The 18,662-nt window shown below is 35.1% G+C and overlaps 3 protein-coding genes across 3 annotated transcripts; 1 reads left to right on the forward strand and 2 right to left on the reverse strand.

Moving 5' to 3' along the window:
- Positions 1 to 5,778: 5,778 nt before the first annotated feature.
- Positions 5,779 to 6,135, reverse strand: LOC138890445 (uncharacterized). Its single transcript, XM_070173829.1, has one exon. It carries the CDS (start codon positions 6,133 to 6,135, stop codon positions 5,779 to 5,781), a length of 357 nt encoding a protein of 118 aa, XP_070029930.1.
- Positions 6,136 to 7,075: 940 nt separating this feature from the next.
- LOC104229357 (probable inactive heme oxygenase 2, chloroplastic) lies at positions 7,076 to 13,110 on the forward strand. Its single transcript, XM_009781989.2, has 5 exons — positions 7,076 to 7,718; positions 8,633 to 8,856; positions 11,636 to 11,743; positions 11,836 to 11,968; positions 12,534 to 13,110. The coding sequence occupies exons 1-4, from the start codon at positions 7,109 to 7,111 to the stop codon at positions 11,926 to 11,928; spliced, it is 1,035 nt and encodes a 344-aa protein (XP_009780291.1). The 5' UTR covers positions 7,076 to 7,108; the 3' UTR covers positions 11,929 to 11,968; positions 12,534 to 13,110.
- Positions 13,111 to 13,195: 85 nt separating this feature from the next.
- LOC104229358 (uncharacterized) lies at positions 13,196 to 13,930 on the reverse strand. Its single transcript, XM_009781990.2, has one exon. The coding sequence runs from the start codon at positions 13,928 to 13,930 to the stop codon at positions 13,196 to 13,198; it is 735 nt and encodes a 244-aa protein (XP_009780292.2).
- Between the last annotated feature and the right edge of the window lie 4,732 nt (positions 13,931 to 18,662).

Here is an 18,662-nt window from a genome sequence, read left to right on the forward strand (position 1 = left end):
GTTTTAATATAGGAATTGTTGGTTGTAATGTTGTTAGATTTAATTTTAAGTTCAAATGATTATTGAATTTAGAAATCTGAATATACTTGTTTGTTGTTGTTGTTGTTGTTGAATCTGAAAGTAGGTTTGTTTGTTGTTAAAAATGTTGTTCAATCAAGATAATTTTAGTTGTTTCTTTGTTGTTCATCATTTAGTTTGAATTTGTTGTTGAACATGGTTAGAAATTGGTCATATTTGTTGTATTTTGGTTGAAATTGGTTAAGTGAATTGGTTATAGCTGATGAGGGTAGTTTGGTAATTTGCAGTACGTTCCGGGGTTAAAGGGTAATTTCAGTAAGGTCAGAGGGGTATTTTTAGAATTAAAATTCTGATTAATTATTTATTTTGAGTATTCTTTCCATTAAAATTAAGATAATCTTAAAATAATCAATAATGGGGGGACAATATATAATGGGGTGTGAGTGATATAATTGTTTATGTTAGGCATGGGGGACAAGAGGTAATAGGTTGGGGTTTGATATATTTATTTAATGTAGTGGGGGACAAAACATTAGGTAGTGGGATTAAAAGGGGTATTTTGGGAATGGAAAATGGGCAGAATTGACTAAATTAATGGTCTGTTAGTCAAGCACTAATGAGACAAAAGCTTATATATTAGTTTAATGTTAGTGGAGGACAGACCCTTATATCATGCCTTAATTTAGGGAATAAAATAAGGAAAAGCATTTCTTAGTGGGATTTTGTTGAAAATTGGCAGATTTTTTGGGATTTTGGTCGGGTAAGTGAAGTTTTTTCAAAAGAGGACGGACAGAATAAAAAGGGAGGAGAATACAGAACAGAGGGGCAAAGAGATAAAAATTGGAGAAATTTTAAAACTAAAGGAGAGAACAAAAACTGAAAAAAAATCTTCTACTTTCCTTCATTGTTTGAAATCAGCATTAATTATTGTTGTTTCATCGAAGCTTGAAGCTTCTTTTTTTGGGATTACTACTCCACCGGTTTGCAAACTCTGTTCCAGGGTTGTTACTGTTGCTGGGTTGTTGTTGTTGTGTTGTATTGTTATTACTGCTGCTGATTCTCATCTTCATCTTCTTTTGTTTCCAATACCAGGTACACGACTGTAATACTAGCTATTGCAAGCTAATAATGTGGAAGCATGAATACATATGAAGAATGAAATTTTGAAGTTTTAATTTCGTTTTTTTTTGTTCCTTTTGTTGATTGTATTTAAGCTATTTCATGTATTACTGAATAATAATTGGAATAAGAAAAAATAACATAAGTTAGTCTTTAATGAATCGGTTTGGCAAAACGGGTTAATTCACTAGTTATGAAGGTTTCAAGATTATCAACAGTAGGTTAATCATGAACAAGTAGGCTAAATTTAGCTAAGGCATGAATTTAAATTAAATTTCGTAAATTAGGCATTAAGGCATGATTTGAGTTCAGGCAAGATTAGAAGAACGTTTAAGTCTAATAAACTTTCTAATAAGCTTTAGTAATTATGGTTAAATCTAGTTTCAAATGGTTGTGAATAATTAATCTCAATAGTTTTTTTTATAACAATGCTGAGTTTTAATCTAGCTGTATTTGATTCTTTTGAATATTAGTTGTCGAATTTTTATTTTATTTATAATTTCGAGATTTTTTAGTAAAATTCCTTTTCATCAATATTTGTATTAATCTAGCAATTAGTATGTCATGCTTTCTTAAATAAATAAAATAAAAACTCGTAATTAATTAGGATTTTCTTTCTTTATTTTAGAGACTAATTTTAATAGGAAAAATGTAGTCGCTTTAGGATTTGTCCATTTAAAATAAATGAGACGAGCCTCGCCAAATAAAACACACAGATTGCGGGGCCCTCAAAATGCATGCGTTAATTACTTAGAATTCAGGATCGGCCGCTTAGCAAACTCCACGGCCTTATCCAAAATAATAAATACGCTAATTGCTTTAGGCGCGCATTTTAATAATCTTACCTTCTTAAACTCGGGTGCGCATTTCATGCGACCCAAATCCAAATCCCAAAACATCAAATAAAACGTGTTCCGGATTGTGGGTGCATTTCATGTGACGCAGTCCAAAGACGTGTTTTAAGCGATGTTCACATTTCTTTTAAAAACAATAATAATAAAGCGGTTAAAAGATAAAATTTGCACATAAGTTCATATTTGTATAAAATCAGATAATCAAGCCGAATATAACAGTTGAGCGACCGTGCTAGAACCACGGAACTCGGGAATGCCTAACACCTTCTCCCGGGTTAACAGAATTCCTTATCCGGATTTCTGGTACGCAGACTGTAATATGGAGTCATTCTTTTCCTCGATTCGGGATTAAATTGGTGACTTGGGACACCCTAAAATCTCCCAAGTGGCGACTCTGAAATAAATAAACAAATCCCATTTCGATTGTCCTTTAATTGGAAAAAACTCCTTGTACCCTCGCGGGGGCGGAAAAAGGAGGTGTGACATCTATCACCCCAAGCTGAGATTAATTGACGACATATATCGAATCGACTATACTACTTATAACATAGAAACAAACAGTCGATCAAACAAACAACACAAATAGGGCATCAACTGTCTTTGACAATTTTGCACACACAGGGAAACCACAGGCATTATTGATTCGACGATGTTAATCAAATTGAAATATGTATATCACTATACGTATTCAACCATAAACAAAATAACAATCGACCAAATAAAAGGTCTTATGGAGATGGAGAACAACTGACAGCAGAATCCCAGAAATAACAAAAAAACTAATTAAACATGCCGACAAACTAAACTACACTAAGACAAACAACAAAAAGGAAAAGTGAACTTACTCTGACAAGCTTAAACACATATGACCCAGGCCCGAGCTGGATTTGCCCATTTGAGGTCGAACAGATCTTAATCGAGGTGTTCTCGACCAAGAACACTTCGATTAAGGTCTATTAGACCCCAACCTTCCGTTTAAATCTAAGCGGGCTCCAAAAATTCTTGTGTTCTAGGGTTCGAACCTTCAGATTTGAGGTTTTGGGATTTGTGGGTAGATTCGGACCAAACCAAGCTTGGTTTAGTCACGAGTGAGGCTAGGGTAAAGGCTGGTGTGAATCTGAGGTGGGTTGGTGTAGATCGGGGTTTTGCTCGAACCTTCAAACAAAGATTCGAGGCGATGAGGGATGATTCGAGGCAAGGGGATAACAGATCCATGTTCAGGGTGGTGAGGTGCATCAGGGGTGTTACTCTAGTGGTCACCAGCGTTGTTGCCGCCGGGTTTACGGTGAGAGTGCACAGGGGCAGCTAGGGTTTGGGAGGTTTGGGCTTGGGTTTGGTTTTGGGACGATGAAGGGGGTGTTCGGATGGGGGCGTGGGGTAAGGGTTGGAGTTTATATACGTAGTGGGTGGTTAGATCCTGGCCGTTGGATGAAGTGAGATCGAGGGCCAGGATCTTTCACTTAATGAGGAACGGTGTCGTTCCACCTAAAAGGAGGTTGGGCTGGTCCAGGGTTGAACGGGTCGGGCATATGGGAATGGCCTGAGGCCGTTGGATGGGATTGGGTTTAACGGTTGAGATTAGACGGCCCTATACACGTCATTTGAGTAAGTGATTGGCCTGATCTGGGCCGTTCCTCTGAATCAATCAACGGCTCAAAAGGGTGATGCCTATACGGCGTCGTTTGGGGCATCTCTAAGAAGACCTGGTTGGACTGGGTCATTTGTATTGGTTTGGGCCTAATTTCATTTGAATTTTTGGCCCAAATCCAATATTTTCCTTCTTATAATTTAAATAAAATTCCTAACTAAATTGTAAAATCAAGACAAAACCATACAAATATTAATTAATACTTAAACAACAATAATCACTCACATTAAACATTTAATTAAAACAAAATCACTCAATGACAACAAATAGAATAAAAGATGCATATTTTTGTGATTTTTCCTTTTAAAACCAAATTATGGTTTGATTAATTCCTAATAGTAGAACGATATCCTAAAACTCACATGCGACATATATTTTTTGTATTTTTATTCGACAAAACTAAACAATCACAAACAAAACTACAAATAACTGCCAAAAGTGCCACGTAAACTCCAAAAATTGTATAACAAAACCATTTGTTTTATTTTTCGATTTCTTTTGGAGTAATTGTCGTGTAAACAAAAATCGACTCACAACTGTATCTAGTATATGTCTATGTTTTCTCTCAATTACCCCATTTTGTTGGGGAGTATAAGCACAACTACTTTGATGTATAATACCATAGTGTTCAAGTAATTCAACACATTTTTTACTAAAAAACTCTCCTCCATTATCAGTTCTAATAGTCTTAATTAATGGCTACATAAAATTGTGTTCTTAGCATAGAGAGAAACCTTTGTAACATAACAATTACATCATTTTTCATCTGTAGTAAATGTACCCAAGTATACCTAGAATGATCATCCACAACCGTTAGAAAGTTGTATTTTCTATCATGTATGGGAAACTTGTATGGTTCCCAAACATCCATGTGTAAAAGTATTAAAGGACTACTACTTCTTTTAACATTTCTAGGAAAAACTAGTCTGCTTTGCTTAGCTAAAGGACATACAGAACAATCTTTATTCTCATCAAGATCTTTAAGCTGTAAGGAGTCTATGTATTTCATTGAACTAACAGAGGTGTGACCTAATCTTTTATGTCAAAGAATGTCATTTACTTCTGGTTTCTAGACTGCTGCAACTGATGTTTGCCTCAAACTTCTAGCAATGTGCTCATCCTTCACCATATTCAGGCCTCCCCTTTCCTTACCAATCCCCTTCATCCTGCCACTCTAAAGGTCCTGAAATACACAAAAGTCAGGATAGAGGTGAACGGAGCAACTGAGTTCTTTTGTGAGCTTTAACACAGACAACAAATTGAATTTGAAGTCAGGAACATATAAAACATTCTTAATCTCCATGTCCTTAAGAAATGTTGCACTGCCAATGTGAGATATATTTGTCTTCTCACCAATAGGTACGTGAACTTGATCTCTACCAGTTTTCAACTCAGTCTTAGAGTGTAGTATATCTAGGGAAGTAGCTATGTGATGAGCACCAGAATCAACTATCCATTCTTTACTAGGATTATTAGTCATTAGTGTAGTAGCAATACCTGCCATGTTGACTTGTGGAACTGTGGTGTCTTTATTCAGCATATCCAGAATTTGTCTATATTTATTCTCAATGAAGAAGTGCCCTCCTGCAGGACCATTATTGTATGTTCTTCCTCCAGCCATGTGTGCCTGTTCCTCATGCTCAACATTACCAGTTGCACAATTGGCCACAACCTTCCTTTTAGCATTGAAATCTGTAGGATAGCCTATCAACTTATAGAAATTTTCTTTCAAGTGTCCAGTTATCTTACAGTAGTCACATTTCATGAATGGCTTTTTCCCTTTGTACCCTTGTCCTCATCCAGTTTGCATAGCAATAGGATTTCTTCTATCTCCTAAGGCTGGATATGGACTTGATCTTTGGCTTTCATCCTCAATTATCAACACATAAGCTTGGTTTAAAGGTTTTCATCAGAATCTGCCTCCTTGCCTGCTTATAGGTCTCATTTAAACCACTGAGAAACTGAAGCAGCCTTTGACGATAAAGGTGTTCAATGTAGTCTTTTAATTTAGCACAATCACAACTTGGCGTGGGAACTAACGCATCATACTCCGACTATATTTCCTTCAGTCTCGTGAAATATGAATCAACAGAATTAGTTCCTTGAGAAATCGTTGCAATTTCTATGCAATTGAAAAATTCAAACTCGATTGACCTTATCAAATCTCTCCTTCAGGTCTTCCCAAACTAGGTGTGCATCTGATGCATAAGCTATTCCACTGACGAGGTTTGTTGATACAGTATTCATGATCCATGAGAGCACAATCGCATTGCATGTCTCCCATTCCTCATGTAATTCCTTCTTAAAGGTCTCCTTCTTACATGTACCAGTTACAAACCCTAGCTTTCGCTTAGCTTCAAGAGCAATTCGCATCGTCCTACGCCATAATCCATAGTTCTCAAACTCGGTAAGTTGAATTGGAATGAAAACTGAGCTTGGTGTATGAGAAGGGTGCAGAAACAGAGGATGAGTGAGGTCAATTTTCTCATCTGCCATTATTGAACTTGAGCGAGAATTTGTATCATACAAACACGAAAATACTCAACTAAGAGACAACTAGTATCGACTGCTCTGATACCATATGAGTTGAGCTGATCTCAGTTACAGGTCGTTCTCCATTAATGGAGGCCTAAACGAGTAAGTTGAGTTTGAGAGGAGAAGATGAACATCAGAGAGAGAATGGTAAGTAAAGAACTTTCTAGTATATTGAAAAGTTAGTACAAAATCTGATATACATCACATATATACATCACACACACACACACACACACACACACATATATATATATACAATCACCCTACTAACTTAATCCTCAATTAACTAATGCTAACTACTCTAACTAATTGGTGACAACTGGCTAACTAACTGTCCACTAACTTGTCCAGCTGTCATACTCCCTCAGATTCTCACAATCCCAATATAATTAACGATTGTCAATTTCTTTGATAACATGATATTTTCAAATACTTTTTTTTTTAATTTCAATTTAACTCCAAAACCTTCTTTTTCTTCAAATCTCAACCAAATCACATATGTTGCCCGTAGAAATTCGTTGATGCATTTATATACGTAATAGTGCTTTATCAGATGAATCTTTTTAAATATGTGGCAAGCCACATTAGAAAAAGTTACTTTGTATCGAAGAAATCTCTTTTCTCTTTGTGAACAAATTATTTTTATTCAAAAATTATAAATAGTAAAATTTAGAAAGAAATAAACTAATGAGAATCAAGAATGGGGAAAATTGAGGAACCAACATAGCGAGCTAGTAAATAGATTAAAAGGGAATTATAAATCGCAATCGTCTATTGCGACTTATAAAACATTTAAGTATACCGTTGTCAACCTATAAATCGCAGTTAGCAACAGCGACTTATGAATGTGACTTATCGCCCGCTTTGTTAAATAACGGCAACAACAGAAGAATGGCAGCAAGAAAGCGAAACCCTCGAGAGAGAGAGAAAACAAATGGCGACATTGACATGCTACTGCTCTTATTCTTCAACGCCAGTACCAAAATCTTCCCTTTCCTCGTCGTTCCCTAAAATCCCCAATCCCCAACTTTTTACTAAATATTCTTCTTCTTTCCTATCTATTTCCTCAAACCAAAAGTGGACGCACCGAGCTTCCATTGCTCTTCAATGTTCAAACTTCAACACAACCTCCTCATTTACACTTTCAGAATCAGAATTAGAAACTGAAACTGAGACTGAAACTGAAGGAGAAGAAGAAGAAGAAGGAGATGATGGAATTACATCATTAGCCAAGAAGCCACCAGTGAAGAGGAAGAGGAGAAGGTACAGAAAGCAATACCCAGGTGAGAAAAAGGGTATTACTGAAGAAATGAGGTTTGTTGCTATGAAACTTCGTAACTTCAAGGCCAAAGACAGTTCATCCGAGAGTGAGAATGGGTATGAATCAGCTTCCTCAGAAGAGGATAATAATAATATAGGTGGCGATGGGGGTAGTGAGGAGACTTGGAAGCCAAGTATAGAAGGGTTTCTCAAGTATCTTGTTGATAGCAAGCTTGTTTTTACTACTATTGAGCGCATTGTTGATGACTCCAGTGATGTTTCTTGTAAGTGCTATTATTTCTTTGTTCATTATGTTACATTCACCAAAAAGCCTTCAACTTTCAGCTCCAGTTATTTGGTCTAGTGGTAAGGGCGCGACACATTATGTGTGGGTTAGGCACATGTCACATGTTACAAAAGCCTAGTATTTAAGTGGAGAAGGATAGAGGTGGGTCCATTATCCACCAAGTTACAACCTGTGTGCTGATGAAAAAAGTCTTGAACTTTCAATTTATTCCCTCCCCTGCCCTAAAATAAGACCAAGAAAGATTAACTAAATGCTTAGTTTGTGTTGTATTGAGGGGGAGCCTTGGTGTAACTAGTAAATTTGCTGTCATGTGACCAGCCACCCCCTCCTGGCAAAGAAAGAAAGGCAGGTTCAGGCGATTGATCAAAAAAAGATTTCCTTCCCTTTCTTGTTGACAGAGCAATTGAATGAAGCGGTGCGGGCCTATAAGATTATGAATAAGCTATTTATTATCCATCCTTTTGAATAAAAAAACCTTCGGAATGATGGTAGTAGAGTAGGGGGTGTAACTGGTAAATTTGCTGGGGGTCACGGGTTCGAGCTGTGGAAACAGCCTCTTGCAGAAATGCAGGGTAAGACTGCGTACAATAGACCCTTATGGTCCGGCCCTTCCCCGAACCCCGCGCATAGCGGGAGCTTAGTGCACCGGGCTGCCTTTATTTAGTTTGTGTTGTATTGTTTTTTTTAGGTTCTTTGCACTATGTACAAACTTGTTTAGAATTGTTGGTTCTCATTTTCATGATAGAAGAAAAAAGAAACAGTGTAATATGTTTGGGGGGGCTGAATTTATTTGTGTAAAGGAAAAAAAAAGATAATACTGTTGAAGCTATTAGAGGACATATTGCTTGTTGGATTTCAAATGATGCTATACTATTTTGCTGTTTAACCTAGATGCCTACTTCAGAAGGACTGGATTGGAGCGAGCAGAATGTATATCGAAAGACCTAGATTGGTTTAGCCAACATGGCTATGAGATTCCTGAACCGAGCAATCCTGGAGTCAGTTACGCCAGTTATCTGGAGGAACTGGCAGAAAAGACTCCTCCTTTATTTCTCAGCCACTTCTACAACATATATTTCTCGCACATAGCAGGAGGTCAAGTCATAGGCAAAAAGGTACAACTTCCTTGTGTTAGTCATTATCCCCTGAGTGTTTTTGTGGAGTTTTCATTTGTCTGGAAATGGCGAAATGAAGTAAATTAAGCTTGGTCTTCAAATGTCTTTCTTCATATATTCTCTTTGTGAAAAATCTCCAGTTAAGGGTTTAATTACATATTGAACTCATTTCTGAGCTGAAAATTTTTCCTCTGTCGTGAGCTTTATTTTATTGTCAAATCATGTTGCCTCGTGTTGAGATTCTTTAGATAACATATGTTCCCATTGTTTTTTTGATGAAGTAATGTATTGTATTAAAGGCATCAAGAGGATGCAAAAGATTACAATAGAGAGCTTGGTTAACTCGTTAGGACAAAAAAACTATTCTAGAGCCTTAAGTTAACCAAGGGCAAAATCAGTGGTTACTAAACCATTGAGAGAGAGCTAATGAAGTCTAAGAGGGGGATGATATCATTTATAGGGGAGAGATTACTCCAACTAAAAAGATTAATTGAACATTTAGACTTCAAGTGTTCGTTGGAAGTTGAAATGCCATCAAAACATCTACGATTCCTCTCTGTCCATAGACACAAAAAAATACAGAATGGGATCATTTGCCAGATCTTTTTGATGGATCTATCAACTTCCCATAGGCTCCAGCTAAGAACTGCGTCCCTCATGTTCTGTGGCACTGCCCAGTTGATGCCAAAAAGTGCTAAGAACATGTTCCAAAGGTCTGATGCCACAACACAGTGTAGAAACAAATGATTAACCGGCTCAGAGTTGAGCTTGCACATGTAGCACCTATTTGCCAACTGAAAATTCCTTCTGCTAAGGTTGTCCTGGGTCAAAATAGCTTCATAGAGGGCTGTCCAGGAGAAACACTTGACTTTTGTGGGCAGTCTTGTCTTCCAAATCAGCTTCCATGGCCAAAGCTCAATCATGTCATTAGATCACTTAGTTTGCTATAACCGGCCTTTACAGTGTAGTTACCTCTTACAGAGTTACCCCACCTTAAGCTGTCTGGGACTTGAGAGTCCCCTTTGGCTTCTTCAAGAGTTCTGTAAAGATCAAGTAGCTGGTTTAGTTCCCAATCCTGCATATTTCTTCTGAAGTGAAGATCCCAGGTGTTCCCTGCTCTATTTTTTGGCTATAGAAGAGTTGGTGTCTGAAGCAATCTGGTATAGGTCGGGATGAGAGTCTTTTAAAGCTTGGTTGTTGAGCCATCTATCCTTCCAGAATTTAATGTTGTTGTCATTCCCAGCCTTATAGGACACTTCTTGAAAGAATGCTTCTTGTAGGTTGTTGATATGCTTCCACGGGCCAACTCCATGTGGTGCTCTATTTTGCTTGGTGCACCACTTGTTTTGCACCCCATATTTTGCATTAACTACCTCTTTTCATATGCTTGTTGATTCTTGAGCATATCTCCACCACCACTTCATGAGCAGACTCTTGTTATGCTTGGCCAAATCTCTGATTCCCAGACCACCTTGATTTTTTGGCATGATCACTTTTGGCCACTTCACTAGATGGAATTTGTGGCCTTCACTATTTCCTTTCCATAGGAATGATCTCCTAATTTTGTCCAATTGCTTCTGCACCTTGTTTGGCATGGGGAAAAGGGACATAATGTAGGTGGGGATACTATCTATAACACTGCTGATTAGAGTCAGTCGACCACCCATAGAAAGATACTGCATTTTCCATGTTGCCAATTTTTTCTCCACTCTCAATTACTCCATTCCATATCTCTGTTGCCTTGTACTTAGCTCCTAGAGGGAGGCCTAAGTAGGTTGTGGGAAGGGAGCCAATACTGCAGCCCATTAGATTAGCCAGCTCCTTACTCCATTCCATATCTCTGTTGCCTTGTACTTAGCTCCTAGAGGGAGGCCTAAGTAGGTTGTGGGAAGGGAGCCAATACTGCAGCCCATTAGATTAGCCAGCTCCTCCAGATTTGGAACTTCATTCACTGGGTAAGTCATGCTCTTCAACATATTGATGTGCAACCCTGAGATAGCTTCGAATAGGAGTAGTGTCACAGACATGAAGACCTTGCTTAGAAATTAACAATTGAAACAAACAATTTATGAGCTAAGAAAATTTGGGAAGGAGCACAACTGAAAGCATCCTTTTTCCATCTTTAGAGTTTAACTCATTAAATTCCAGCTTGAGCCTATAACTTTTCGTCATGATAACCATTTCTTTTGAAGAAAACATGGTGTCTTTGACATGTTTGAAGGTTACTCAGGGATATATACTCCTTGTTGTCATTGGATGGATCTTGGACTATTTTTTTTTTTGAGCAAATGCTAAATAACATCTATGTTCTTTTTTTATAAGGAACTAAATAACATCTATTTTTTTGTATAAGGAACTAAATAACATCTGTGTTGTTATTTTTCTAGCTTAAAATTTAGGTAAATTTCTTGTTTTGCTTACCATCTCTAATCTTTTTGGTTTTCACATGACTTATCCAAAAAAATATAACACTAAAAAGAAAAGAAACTTTGGCTTGTTCAATAATTATTTTTTGGTAAGTTTTTGCTTGTTCTGTGATGATTGACCACTTTCCATTGAAGATAAAGTTAACTAGGAAGAAATGCTTGAAATTGACGTGGTTGGCCTTTATTAAATACTGAAGTTTATTGCACTTTTTTTTGTGCTAATTTGCTTAATGAGCTACTTTGAATTACCATTTTAGTGCATTTTGTCAATGTCGTCATATGGTGGCTTTGAGACTTCCAATGTGCAAGTTAGCTCCTTTAACTCAGTATATTTGCTAAATTGAACTTATTAGGCCTTTGAGAAACTCTTAGAGGAAAAGGAGTTGGAATTCCACAAGTGGGAGGGGGATGCAGAAGAGTTGTTGCGAGGTGTGCGTGAAAAATTCAACATGCTGGCAAAGGTAAATGCCTAAGATTTTTGCGTCATGGACTTTGTTTCAGTGCTTCAAAGCATCACTCACTGCTTCTCCTATCAATTGCATCTTTATTGCAGCATTGGTCTAGAGATGACAAGAATAAGTGTCTGAGAGAAGTAACCAAGGCATTCCGGTTTATGGGTCAGATTGTTCGGCTGATTATCCTGTAAAAGCCGTTCCAATCCAAAGGTCAAACTTGGTTTCTCAATGGTGAGGTCACTTCAATCCTAAACTAACCGGTTTCTAATATATCTATTTCATTCCACATGTCATGTGACTCTGTTCTATCAATAAGAGCTGATTGGTGTGTCTAGAAAGTAATCTACTATTCATTATTTCTTCTTGTTCAGTTCTACTGGGCTCTATGTTTGGTTCGATTATCTTGTAATAGAGCTTATACGTCCTGATGTCTTCTCTTGTGGAATGAACATGTTATCTATGGGAATCATTCTCTCTTGTTGGAGTCAATTTTGGTCGTTTTAACTCTCATAACCGTACTTACTATTGCCAAATTAGAAGGAGCAGTGATTTCATTGAGAGCTACAGCATGTCCTTCAAGGAATGTAGATCGCTTTGAACTTGCGATGCAATTCCCTTCCGCTACTCGGTCTCAAGTACTCTAAAATGTTTTGGCCCTATAATCCTTGTGCATATCTTCATAACTGCTGGAAATCATGTGCTTTAGTTGGCTGATGATCCTCTTACTAAGCTACTATAATTGCATTTCTCAACTTACTCTGTTCCTAATGGGCGCATCTCCTTTCATGGCAAACAGCTGGCTCACAAGTGTTGTGATCGCGAACAACTTGTGCATATTTTGCATCAAACTGGATAGATTGACAACTGAGAGGATTGTCGTTGGTCACGTTCATCAAGATGCAGACGGGTGAATATAACTCTGCATCTAGAGGCAGGTTGTTGTACTCTTTTCTTTCCCTGGTCCTCTGGTTTTAACTTGCAGAGTCTCCGGGAGCATTCTAAACTTGAAGAAGAGCTGTAATGTGCAGAATCCAGCCATGGAAGCATTTCGATGCATAAACAGAAGAGAGCCAGAGTGGTTTGTGCATTCGAGGAGCTGGAAATCAAGTTCCTTTGACATAACCATTTTAGAGCCATTTATTTGGCAAATGTAACATTTGGGATTTTGATGTGGAGGAAAGACTAATGATAATTGTGTTATTCTTTTTTGCACGTGTAAGTGGTTACATAGTCTCTGAGAAGGCAATATTACAAGGTCTTGGAATAAGGTTATAAGAATCGCTATAATTAAGCATATTTTCTCCAGTTACTTGTCAGCTTTTACTTCATAGGATTACTGATTGAAGAGTTGATAATATAAGTTGATTAAGGTAGTACTTGTCGAGAACATGTCAAAAGTTGTCAATATTTTAACACAACTCAAAAAAAGAAAATAAGATAACATTTAGAAACACTATTTCAGTCGAGCTCTCCCTCAGCATTGTAATGTCCAGCCTTGGCCTCTTTTGCAATACTCCTGTACTTGTTCATCAACTGAGTCTTTCCCTTGTTCAGCAGAGAATTAGGAGACATATAAATCCTCTTTCTGCAACATTTTCTTCTTACATCAGGTAAGAAAATCCGAACGGCTACCTCTTCATATTCAGATTTATATAGTTCTAAGCCACTATATCTCGTTGCTGCAGGTACAAAGTGAAAGAGTTCGTGAAGATACTTGTTTTCCATCATGTGATTTGTAAAACCGTAGCCCAAAAATCTTCTTATGTAATTCATCTGCTTCAATTGTGACCAGGTATTAAAGGTAAGTCTTCTACCACATAAAGTAATAGTAGCTGTCTTATTGTAATCATCCTCCAGAATTTTCGAAGCATCTTGTTTTGCTCTCTTTACATGCTTCATCATGTCATCTTTCATGTCCTTTGTGCTTGAATATTCTTGTGTTTGATTTGAGAATTTCTCAAGATTACCTTTTCCAAATATTAAAGCAAGCGCGTTGATACTAGCAGCAGTAACATCTTCATCACCTTCCTCTAGTTGTTTTAGAAGATAAGGGATCAATTCTTTCCACTTTTTGTGACCAATTCTCCATGTATTTATATCCGAAAGGAGCAGAGCCCAAGCTGATATTGCTGCAGCAGTCACGCACGTTGAATGTTTGGTTTCTTGATTCATGAATTGCCATATAATTTCCATTGATCTTTCTGTGTCTACAAAATCTCTAGCAGCAACAAGAGTGACAATAGACAAACACTCTTAACACTTTGACCGAGTGAGATAATTTGGAATTGAGGAGTTTAGGAAGAAAAACCAGTGATTCTTCATATATCTCATGTGCATTATCTCCTGCACCTAGAGTCAGTACAACTAATCCTATAAGTTGTAAAGCTAGATCAATCTCCAGTGCAGAACCAAGTTTCATGCAATTTTGGCATCGATGTACTAAAGTGACAAAATTATTCTGGGCAAATTCATAACGAACATTGGTCTCGAATTCCTCTACCAATGTCTTTAGCGCGTTTTCTCTCCTGGAACTTTTCTTTTTGTATAATTCTTGTAAATAAGGATAGAGTTTCTTCTTTGGAATTTGTATAGAACCCTGTTTCTCCTTCGTAGCAGCAGAGGCGTCGCCGCCTATTGGCGAAACTTTCCGGTTTTGAGGCCGGCTGAATCTTTGATTTTTCATTCTCCAGTTTTTGGTGGAGTATCGTATTGATTTGTGTTTGCAAAAGTGTGTGTGTTTGTGTGTGTGTGTGTGTTTGCTGTCCAGTGCAATATAAATAGTTGTCTGTGTTTCCTTCTCCTGTTGAATAAAGGATTGGAAGCTTTTAAGTTCTACCCTTCTCCGTTCAGGAAATAGATTTGTTTTTTTTAGGAAGTCTGTTCTCAACGGGACAACATAGAAATATAGAAATTTTCCAAAAATATAAAAGGAGAAATTATTCATTCTACGCGGGGAAATAATCTGACAATTCTATTTCTACAACCAAATTTGGGGAGGAAAAAAAAAAGAAGCTTATCAGCTTCCCTTCTTTTCTGCTTTAATTATTTTTTCTTTCCGTCAACCCAATTTATAAAGGAGAATTTCACAAACCTTTCGGTGAGATTTTGACTAGCACGTCTCCCTAAGTGTAACAAAAAAAATCTTGTAACCTAAAAATAGAAAATTTCATCCCTTATAAGTTAATTTGTGTAATAAAACTAACTTGTCTTATTTTAAGTTTAATTGTTTGATTCAGGCATTCCGCATTTATATAATCATTCAAAATGCTTTATAAATATATCACACATAAAAATGAAGAAAAAATTAACAGAATAAAAACAAATATATCAATAATTTTGTGCTCCCTTTTTATGTTTTAATTTATTAAAAATAAAACTTACCATCTTTACTAGTGTCATTTGTACTCTTTTTTTTTTACTTATTCAAAAATCTAAGAGTCAATATTATATATGCTATATTAAAAGCACGAAGGTCATTAGTGAAATATTGTTTGTCTTTTTTACCCTTTAAATATACAGTTTATAGTGACAAAATAGTTATTTATTGAATATTTAGGATTAGTCATTTAATTATTTTTCTATTCCTTTTAGTGTGAGAAGTCCTTGTTTTCAACTCCATTTAAATTTACGAGTACTAAATTTCAAGTATTTCCAATTTATATTAGGAAAGTTTCAACCATTTTATACTATTTTTTGATTTAGGATATTTTCTTTTGTGTAAATGAAATTTTCGTCACTTTCGGCTCTATTAAGTTTTAGGTTTAGGATGAAAAAGGTAACTATTAAAACAGTAAAGGGTTCCATATCAACAAAAGGGTATAAAACTCAAGCTATATAATTTTGATTTTGGCATTCTACAAAAATTATGTATTAAAATATAAATACACATTCTAAAAACACTATAATTGGATATACATTATCTCGTTATTTACAATTATTACACCCATTAACTCAACATCAAGTTGTAGAGACACTTTCAAAATAATAACACTTAACAATTGCGCGTCGATTATACGTATTATCATCATCATCATACTATATTATAAGCATGAAGACTTTTATGTAAAGTTAATTTACCATAATAACCTTCAAAAATTAAATGAACAAAGTATCATCTATCTAAAATTAAAATTACCTACCATTAAATGATATTTTGTACTTAATGCCCTTTTAAAAATTCACAACATTAATCATATATCATATATTTACATATATATATATATATATTATCAATTATACATATAATCATCATCATCATACTATATTATAAGCATGAAGACTTTTAGGTAAAGTTAATTTACCATAATAACCTTCAAAAATTGAATGATCAAAGTATCCTCTATCTAAACCATTAAATGATATTTTGTACTTAATGCCCTTTTAAAAATTCACAACATTAATCATATATCATATATTTACATATATATATATATATATTATCAATTATACATATAATCATCATCATATAATTTATATTATTATTATTATTATTATTATTATTATCATATCATCATCATATCATATCATGTCATACTATACTAAATGTAGGAACATTTTAAGTTGAAAGTTAATTTACAAATTTACTCATCACAAGTTGAGTGACATTTTTGCCCTTTCAATCACACTCTATTCTAACAAGATTGGTGTACAAAGAGGTAAATATACATTGTAATAAAGATAAATAAATTTGTAAATACGATAAATTAGTTAAATGGTAAATGAGTGATACTCCTTATCTCTGTTTTAAAAGGCAGAACTGGGACTCGCCCTGGGGCGGAGCACTCATAAAACGCCCCTGGACTTATGTGTGGGGCTTAGTTCCGTGAGACTTACGCCTTGGACGATGGGGCTTACGCTTCGAACACGCCCGACGACCGACATACTGGGCTCGCCTAATAGAACTTTATGCAATTGTGTGTAACTAACCTTGTAAATCCTTAAATTTTCTTAATAAATCGTTGACTACTCAAAATTACTTTTTTCTTAATCATAAATCAATAAGTAGAGAGTATTTTATGTCATAATTAAAATAATAATTATTGCACGTTATCCACTAAGACTGCAATAATAGTAAATTTTAAGTAAATCTTTCATTTAAAAGTATTTATTTATTAACTTTTGTTATATCATTATTATATAATAGTCCATAATTTTTTTTATAATTATTTTCCTAAATATTGTTTTTCACGTTTACGAGATACAATACTTATAAATTTAATAGCTCAATATTAATTAGTAACTTTTTACAAATAATTAGTTAAAAGGGTATAGTTGGTGAATTATGTGTCACTTTATTAACTTGTTGAAACTTAAAAATAAGTGATTCAGGAGAATCATATTTAATTTGTAAATTATGTTTTTATATAAATTCACTTTCAAATAGATAGCATATTAAATAAAATAAGTATTTTTTTTAAACAAAATATCCAATTATAATATCGAAATTCTCTCAAGATAGATTCATTACTCCTTAAGAAATACATATAACATTTCGCATCGAATTTATTACTTTTGATGTTTGAGTTGTAACAACGTTGCAACTAATTTGCATATTATGATAATGTCATACTTTTTGTATTATTCATAGTTGAATTATAATTTACAAATATTTTAAATAGATTATTTGTAATGTAATACCTCACATTTAACAAAATGATAGTTAAGTAATTGGCCAAAAAAGAAAGAAAGAAAGAATGGAACAAAAAGGGCCGAAGCCCACCAGAAACAATCTGGCAACATTCAAAAGGGTTTAGGGGGATGAAGCCAAAAAGCTTCAAGAAAAAGAAAACAAACAGTAGCAACCGTCAATCAAAGTTTCAAAAGAACGAAAAGAATAGAATTCTCTCAATAAGGCTTCCAAGACAAAGCAACTGAAGAAGGAAAATTTCACCTCATAATTGCTACCCGTGAAAGCACTCTTCGACTTAAAGGTCAAATTTTCCCCTTCCTTTGATTCTACTTGGGTTTCTAGCGATTTCTTTTAATTTTGATCACGTTGTTTATGAGATTAAATTGGATACTGAAAGTTTAATACCGACAAGAAATATTATAAGCAACGATATTAGTCAAGTTCCTTCTATTTCACATGGTTAATGAGATTGAAGGGTATAGTGAATTGACAATACGAATGTGCTTTAATTAGAAGATAATGTACTGGTTTGAGTTAATTGTAGCATGAGTAGATATAAATTTTCATAGATTGAGTTAAAAAGTAATATTTGCAACTCAAAAGTAGTTTGATTCAACTTATATAGATATGAGAATACCCATGAATAATTAGAATCTTTATTCTGAAATAGGCCAAGTAGCAAACAAGGCGAACCGTATCAAATTTATGATATTTTAAGTATGTAGTCAAAATGCTTACTTAACCTGTTGTGCTTCTGTAAAACCATCAAGAGGATATATGATGTAAACTATTAATTTTTATTCCATGCAAATTTTCAATATATTTAGAAAAGAAGTTGAAAAAAAGGTTTGAGATTTGAAAAGGCAAATTTGTGATAGATTATGAAGAAGTATAATTACTCATAGCTTGGGTAAAATAAGAATAATAATTTGACAAATTGAGAGTCAAATATATAACCCGAGGATTGGGTATTCTAAATTAATTATAGATTAGTCTAAACATGAAAATTAACACCAGAGCTATATGATGTGATTATAGATTGATCGAATGAAGCCATACAGATTGCTCGAAGTGACGAGTTTGATATTTCGACACGAGTTCTGTGAGTGGTAATCTTACCGCAATTTGTATTTTCAAAACCTGCATGTTTTAGACATTATTTTGAAAATAAAATGTGTTACCGAATATTTGAAATTGCATGCGGGACAAGTCTTTTACTTGATATGGTACTGAATAGTTTACTTGAGATGTTTACAGCTATTTAAAATATTTTCACTATTACTAGACATCTTTTAC

Source organism: Nicotiana sylvestris, chromosome 4, assembly GCF_000393655.2.
Source record: "Nicotiana sylvestris chromosome 4, ASM39365v2, whole genome shotgun sequence".
NCBI lineage: Eukaryota > Viridiplantae > Streptophyta > Magnoliopsida > Solanales > Solanaceae > Nicotiana > Nicotiana sylvestris.

What these genes read in the sequence shown, in the direction of transcription:
- LOC104229357 (XM_009781989.2), top strand. Translation starts at nt 7,109, where the DNA reads ATGGCGACATTGACATGCTACTGCTCTTATTCTTCAACGCCAGTACCA. An exon ending in GTCAAGTCATAGGCAAAAAG is followed by an intron (nt 8,857 to 11,635) that starts GTACAACTTCCT and finishes TGAACTTATTAG; the next exon opens with GCCTTTGAGAAACTCTTAGA. An exon ending in AATTCAACATGCTGGCAAAG is followed by an intron (nt 11,744 to 11,835) that starts GTAAATGCCTAA and finishes TCTTTATTGCAG; the next exon opens with CATTGGTCTAGAGATGACAA.
- LOC138890445 (XM_070173829.1), bottom strand. Translation starts at nt 6,135, where the DNA reads ATGGCAGATGAGAAAATTGACCTCACTCATCCTCTGTTTCTGCACCCT.
- LOC104229358 (XM_009781990.2), bottom strand. Translation starts at nt 13,930, where the DNA reads ATGGAAATTATATGGCAATTCATGAATCAAGAAACCAAACATTCAACG.